The sequence below is a fragment of the Solanum stenotomum genome, chromosome 7 (genome assembly GCF_019186545.1).
Source record: "Solanum stenotomum isolate F172 chromosome 7, ASM1918654v1, whole genome shotgun sequence".
NCBI lineage: Eukaryota > Viridiplantae > Streptophyta > Magnoliopsida > Solanales > Solanaceae > Solanum > Solanum stenotomum.
In genome coordinates this window covers 38,310,414-38,317,545 of record NC_064288.1, presented here as the reverse complement: position 1 = coordinate 38,317,545, position 7,132 = coordinate 38,310,414, and the positions used below count along the sequence as shown (strand labels likewise).

General features: G+C 42.4%; 1 protein-coding gene across 1 annotated transcript; it reads left to right on the top strand.

The window, feature by feature from the left end:
* The first annotated feature begins 916 nt into the window (after positions 1-916).
* Positions 917-1,463, top strand: LOC125869880 (uncharacterized). The gene is made up of 2 exons (XM_049550286.1): positions 917-1,040; positions 1,153-1,463. The coding sequence occupies exons 1-2, from the start codon at positions 917-919 to the stop codon at positions 1,461-1,463; spliced, it is 435 nt and encodes a 144-aa protein (XP_049406243.1).
* The last annotated feature ends 5,669 nt before the right edge of the window (positions 1,464-7,132 follow it).

The following is a 7,132-nucleotide window of genomic DNA, read 5'->3' as shown; positions in this document are numbered from 1 at the left end:
GGTATTTGATGGCTAAAAAGGATGCAAAACCGAGGTTGATTAGACAGGTGATGTTGTTGCAAGAGTTCAAGTTTGAGGTGAAAGATAGAAAGGAGACAGAAAATTAAGTTGTCAATTATTTTCCCAAATTAGAGGAGGAAGCTATAATCAAGTTTGAGGATGGAATTGAGATTAATGATGCATTCCTTGATGAACAAGTATTGGCCGCTTCTTATGATCTTATCCCTTGGTTCGTAGATTTTGCTAATTACTTGGCAAGTGATTTAGTTCTGTTGGATTTACCATTCCACCAAAGAAACAATTCATGTCTGAGGTTAAGAAATTCTTTTGGGATGACCCTTACTTATTCCGTATTTGTGCAGATGGGATTATTCATCTTTGTGTGCCTGAGGTTGAGATGATGAGTATACTAGAGGTGTGTCATTCATCAACTGTTGGTGGGCACCATAGTGGTATCCGAACTACTCACAAAATTTTGCAGTGTTGGTATTACTGGCCTACCATCCACCAAGATGCTCATGATTTCGTTAAGTCTTGTGACCGTTGCCAAAGAGAAGGAGGAATTTCAAAGAAGCAAGAGTTACCTATTAATCCGATATTGGTGATTGAGTTATTTGATGTCTGGGGCCTTGACTTCGTGATTCCATTAGTAATTTCTCATGGGATGAAGTATATTCTTGTTGCGGTTGATTATGTGTCGAAATGGATGGAAGCAATTGCTCTTTCAAATAATGAGGAAAAAAGTGTCACCACATTCTTGAAAAAGAGTATCTTCTCCAAATTTGGTACACCTAGAGCGATTATTAGCGATTGAGGTTCTTACTTTTGTAACAAGTTGTTGAAGGCGTTGGTAGAGAAATATGGGGTTCGTCACAATGTAGCCACTCCTTATCATCCACAGTCTAGTGGGAAAGTTATGGTGTCAAATAGAGAGATAAAGCAAATCCTTGCAAAGACTGTGAACACCACCATAACTGATTGGTCAATAAGGATTGATGATGCTCTATGGTCCTATCGCACTACATTTGAGACTCTTATAGGTATGTGCCCCTACCAACTTGTATATGGGAAGTCATGTCATTTGGATTGGGATACTTGCATCGAGTCAAAGACTGAATGACATGAATGAGCTTGATGTGTTTCACATAAAAGCATTTGAAAGTTCAGCCTTGTACAAGGAAAAGATGAAGAAGTACCTTGATGAAAAGATTAAAAGGCGTGAATTTGTTGTGCGAGATCTGGTGCTCTTATTCAACTCAAGGTTGGGCTTGTTTCCTGGAAAGATCAAGTCCAAGTGGACTGGGCCATTCAACGTCACTCAAGTATTTCAACATGGGGCGGTTGAGCTCGAGAACAAGGAAGGAACGAGGTTCAAAGTGAACGGACAAATGATCAAAGTCTACTTGGGAAAGTTTGAGAGTGTGGACGAAGTGATTGAGGCCTATTATCTTGATGAAGTCTGAGTAATCAAGGTGTTTGCGTCATTCCGTGACGTTAAATCAAGCGTTGCTTGGGAGGCAACCTAAGATGTACAATCTAGCCAACTATAGGATTTTATTTTCAATTTAGGAGTTTTGTTCTTTCTTTAAGAAATTTATAGCTCTTTAGATAGGTGTTTATTTTTATGTTTTAGTGTTGGCTAGATAGAGAATAGGGACCGTGTCTAAAAAGTGTCCATAAAATGTCAAAAGAAAGTCCTAATGGTTGCTACGTGTGCAGGGACGAAAAGGCAAAATCTACAGAAACCTGTTGTACAGTGGTCTATAGACCCCATCGATGGTCCGTTGGTCAATCCACACACAGTGGATGGCATCCATCGATCCCAGGTAAGTTTTCTAATTTTTCTAAGTGTCAGAGTAACCTACAAACCTGATCGACAGACCGTAGGTTGACCCACGAACCGTCGACGGGGTCTCGTGGGTCCAGACTAGGGTTTTGTCCGACTCGACCTAGACCCCAATTTAATATAACCCATCATTTTTAAAACCTTCCCCACTTCTATATTTTCATACCAACCATTTTAAACCTTGCAATTACCCATTTTCATCCCATTAATAACACCACACTCACACCCTAATTGATCCCACTAAATTCCCCCATCAGTTCTCTCTCCCGAATCATTTCCACACTCTCATCTTCTTCCCCAAGCGATTTCACGGTCTGGGTTTGGTGTCCACGTTATTCTAGTAGTTTTTACAGTTGATCACACAGTCACCATTGTTGATTACTTGTAAGGTAAGTTGATTTCTCCCAAAGTTTGAACATTTCATAGTTTCATATTGAAATCACCACAATGAACTTGGCCTTGGGTTATTAAATCAAGTGTTTGAATGTTGAATTTGTAGTTAGAAATACCTTTGGAATGACTGTATGTGAGTGTTTTGTAATTTAAACCAACTAAATCAGTTAATAGGTCTAATTGGATGTTTTGACTTAGGTTTGTTGAATGGTTTTGTGTGAATGTGAATAAAATTGAATGATCACAACCCTAAGGATGATGAAATACCAAAATATATGTTGAAATGCATGATTAGACCTAGTATGATGAATTGTTTATTAAAATTATGGTTTGTACAAAAGATGAAGGGTGATCCCTCGCACAGAATTGATCCACTAGCCCCACCCACGAGACTTAAGTCCACCTACTTACTGTAGGTCGAGGACCGTTGATCAGTACCACAAAAAATTGGTATAATTCTGGAACCACAATGTGGACTACGGTCTATCGTTTGATCGATGGAACGTTCTGTACATCCATGGTTCCCCATCTTGAATCTAACTATGGGACCTCCTGACCTACGGAGGGGATCCATGGACCATCAGTCCATCGACGCACCGTAGGTACCCACCATTGGTCACCGGTTCAACTACTGCCTAAATTTTTTTTGAGTTGTTGTCTGAGTCCGAATCTTGTTCTAAAATTATTCCATGTGTCTTATTGTCTTGTTTTCGTACTAACAAGTCTTCCACAAGTACCATGGCTCTGAAACAGGCTCCAACATACGTACAAAAGGGCAAGTCCAAATCCGTCGCTCCCTCTTGATGTATGTTTGATGAGGACACTGATACAGAGTACATTCCACCTACCACTAGGATCTCCCTCACTGCCCTTGCTCTACTAGGTGATCCTTGTAGGTTGTCTCTACCAGTGACGAGGTCGAGGTCACTGCCCCCAGTCTGAGGAGGGGACCACACCTTCTGATTCTGAGTTGCATTCCGGCTCTAGTACTAGCGACAACCCCACTTCTTCTTATGATGCCGATATTTAAGGCGATAGCCAGGTACCTACCAAAGTTGAGCCTGCCCCCAATGTCGATGAGCCGAACAGATAGTGCATTACGGGCCAACATTAGTTTTATGAGAATGGCACTATATTGAATGAGCACCAGAGGATGGTTCAGACCGTTATTGAGGAGCGTAGGGTTCTCACAGGCAGCCTTCACACCACACCAACTTTGGAAGAGCTTTTCAAGAGGCACAAATGTGAGTTGATGGCACGGAGCTGCGGCACCTACACCAAGAAGATGACTAGAGAGTTTTACGGCTCTTATGTTGCCACCATCCAGAATTCCATATCTAAACGGGCCAAGCCCGTAGCTCATCCTCCACTTTAGTCCACATCGGTGAGGGGTTTCCCAGTCGACATCTCAGAGGCCACGATCTGCCGATTCATCTATGGTACAACCCACACTTTACCGATAAATACACATGAGTATGGCTACAAGATGGGCATCATTCAGAGAGGGACATTTAAGAGGGATGCCCAGCAGAGAGAGACACTTTTGAGGTGGTTGGCACATCATATTACCGAGGATAGGGAGTGTATTGAGTGGGTACAGACTCCTACTCTGGGTATTAGGAAGGCGACTATGAGTTTGACTGCAAAGTTCTTCTGGTTATTGCTTCGAAATCTATTGTCCCCTACTCTAGTAGACAATGTGATCCTTTCAGGTTGGCCCTACTAGTGACGAGGTCGAGGTCACTGCCCCCAGTCTGAGGAGGGGACCACACCTTCCGATTCTGAGTTGCATTCCGGCTCTACTACTAGCGACAACCCCACTTCTTCTTATGATGTCGATATTTAAGGCGATAGCCCGATACCTACCAAAGTTGAGCCTGCCTTGAATGTCGATGAGCTGAACAGATAGTGCATTACGGGCCAACATTAGTTTTATGAGAATGGCACTATATTGAATGAGCACTAGAGGATGGCTCGGACCGTTATTGAGGAGCGTAGGGTCCTCACAGGCAGCCTTCACACCACACCAACTTTTGAAGAGCTCTTCAGGAGGCACAAATGTAAGTTGATGGCACGGAGCAACGACACGTACAGCAAGAAGATGACTAGAGAGTTTTACGCCTCTTATGTTGCCACCATCCAGAATTCCATATCTAAACGGGCCAAAGCTCATCCTCCACTTTAGTCTACATCGGTGAGGGGTTTCCCAGTCGACATCTCAGATGCCACGATCTGCCGATTCATCTATGGTATAGTCCACACTTTACCGATAAATACACATGAGTATGAATACAAGATAGGCATCATTCAGAGAGGGCCATTTCAGAGGGATGCCGAGCAGAGGGAGACACATTTGAGGTGGCTGGCACATCATATTGCCGAGGATAGGGAGTGTACTGAGTGGGTACAAACTCCTACTCTGGGTATTAGGAAGGCGACTATGAGGTTGACTGCAAAGTTCTTCTTGTTATTGCTTCGAAATCGATTGTCCCCTACTCTAGTAGACAATATGGTTACATGGGACTGCGTTGTGATGATACCAGCCATTATAGCGGGGTTGGAGATTTATTATGCCCATATTCTAATTGTGAGATCCATGAGAGAGCCTTCAAGGCCACCACCATCCTACCTTTCCCGTTTCTAATATTCCAACTCTATATGGATGCTTCAGTGCATATTTGTCATTGTGACCGGTTGCCTGAGGTGACCAAGACTCTGGACATTGGCCTCAATCGAGATGATTCCAACTTAGCTGCACCACGGAGAGAGCCACAGGTTTTCATAGCGCCCTTGGGTGATGACCATGCTGCGGATGCAGAGCAGATGTAGGCCGATGACATCACTATTCTGGCCCCTACAACAGATGCTCAGGCTCCACCGTCTTCCGCCAATACTCAGACCCTGAGCTTCTCTCGAGCCACCCCCTCTTCAGGGTCCACTATCAAACCTTAAGCCCGAGTCTAGAAGCTGGATACATAAATGACCACTTCGCTGCAATATATGCGATCATGGATGCAGCGTTCGATTGAGGAGTGTGAGACCATGATGGATTGGAAGATTCAGTCCATTAATGAGCTCCTAGATGCTTTCCAGTTGAGGGTCCTAGAGAGGCCTAACCCTACTATTGATGTGACTCCCTTCCAAACGGAGTTAGCGAGCCTCTATGTTGATGTTGCTGCCCTCCTAGCCCCCACTGAAAGTGCACTAGAGGCTATCCCTACAACAGAGGAGGATCATGTGGTTATGACTGCCCTATTCAGTGATGCTATGCCACCACAAGATTCTTCCCATGCTACTGGGAAGCACCACTGCTCCGACCATACTTCTGATACTGATGAGGCTCGAAGATTGAAAAGAAGGAGTGCCAGTAGTTTGAGGTGGCACAGAGGGCCTCTATACTAGATGAGGAGAGGATACAAAAGCGGGCCTATAAGGTTGATGTTAGCCCATCTTGAAGTTTGAGAAATACTGAGTGTGCTACCATAGTCGGTGAGGGCGCTACTATTGGCGTCCCTAGTGTTGTTCCAATCGACTCCGGGAAACCAGACCCACCTGCTTCTTGAGAGGTCTTCGGCGCATTCGCGCCACAGGTTTGCTTCACCTTATGCTTTACTTTTGATTTTTTGTCATTCAGGGAAATTGCACATTATTTTTTTGGGGTGGGGTAAATGGATTGTAAGTGATAGGGTGAAGTCTGAGTAGCCAACTCATAATCCTCCTTAGGGTTTTCTTAAGTTTGTCTTTCTCCCAAAGAACTGTTTACTTTTATGTTGAACTGACATGTTTAGAAATGTATGTGTAGGAATAAGTAGAAGAATCAAAGCATGATGGCACAAAAAGCATGAAATTGATACCCGTCCAAAAGTTTTGAAATGTGCTAGATCTACAGGCTTGATAAGTTGAATGTGTTTGATCTCAATATGACATGATAAGGAACCAGTTTGACCTCATGACTTAATCTAAAACTTGAACTGGCTAATCTTATAATCTAATAATGAAACAATGTGCCAAGTGTGTGTGAGAAAAGTTTGAATGTTCATACAGTATGTTCCAATCTAGAACTTGCCCTGTTGGTCCTGCTAAGATAGTTTTGGCTAGAAGGTGGGAAATAATCATAAGCCCTTGTTCGAATAAGTCTACTCAAGCCTAAAATGATCCAACTAAATGAAATAAATGTTCCCTTTGATCCAAATGTTTGAGCCTAATGTAGACCACTTCTTTCAATACACCTAACTCACCTTCCCTAAAATAATTGTTTTGGCAATAGTCCCTTCTTAGATATGTGCACCTTGACTTAGGCCAAAAGCCTAAGTTGAGGGTGGCTAATTCAAAAAGTTACCTTGATCTTGGCCTCGGTCAGACATCAAATATTGTGCACCTCAACTAATGCAAAATACATAAGTTGGGGATGGATAAAGGAAACTGAAAGAAAAAGGGTATGCAAAGAGTTTTGTGTTGAAGAAAGAAAAAGAATAGAAAATATGGAAAATGATGTGATTTTATCCAAAAGAAGCAAAAAGATGAATGGAAAAAGTAGTGAAAGAAACAAAAAAAATAGAAAAAAAGTGAAAAATATGAGCTATAAAGTCAAAAGTGACATATGTGTTGAAAAGAGTCAATAGAAAGAAAAGAAAATGAAAAGATGTCAAGATTTGGTTGAGGAAAGATGTAAAAAGCCAATGCAATGTCCAGGAGGGCAGAATAGTCACTAAAAAGTACCCAAATGTACCATACCTGACCCTGAGCCTACGTTACAAGCTAAGAAAGTCCTATAGTCATCCTAATGACTAGTTTCAAGAATCTATGCAGTGAAAATAAGGGTAAGCCTATGGTATTGAGCACTAACTGTACTTAAAGTCACTTGTGAGCATGAGTGTTTAATGAATCCTTAAA

What these genes read in the sequence shown, in the direction of transcription:
- LOC125869880 (XM_049550286.1), top strand. Translation starts at nt 917, where the DNA reads ATGGTGTCAAATAGAGAGATAAAGCAAATCCTTGCAAAGACTGTGAAC. An exon ending in TACATTTGAGACTCTTATAG is followed by an intron (nt 1,041 to 1,152) that starts GTATGTGCCCCT and finishes TTCACATAAAAG; the next exon opens with CATTTGAAAGTTCAGCCTTG.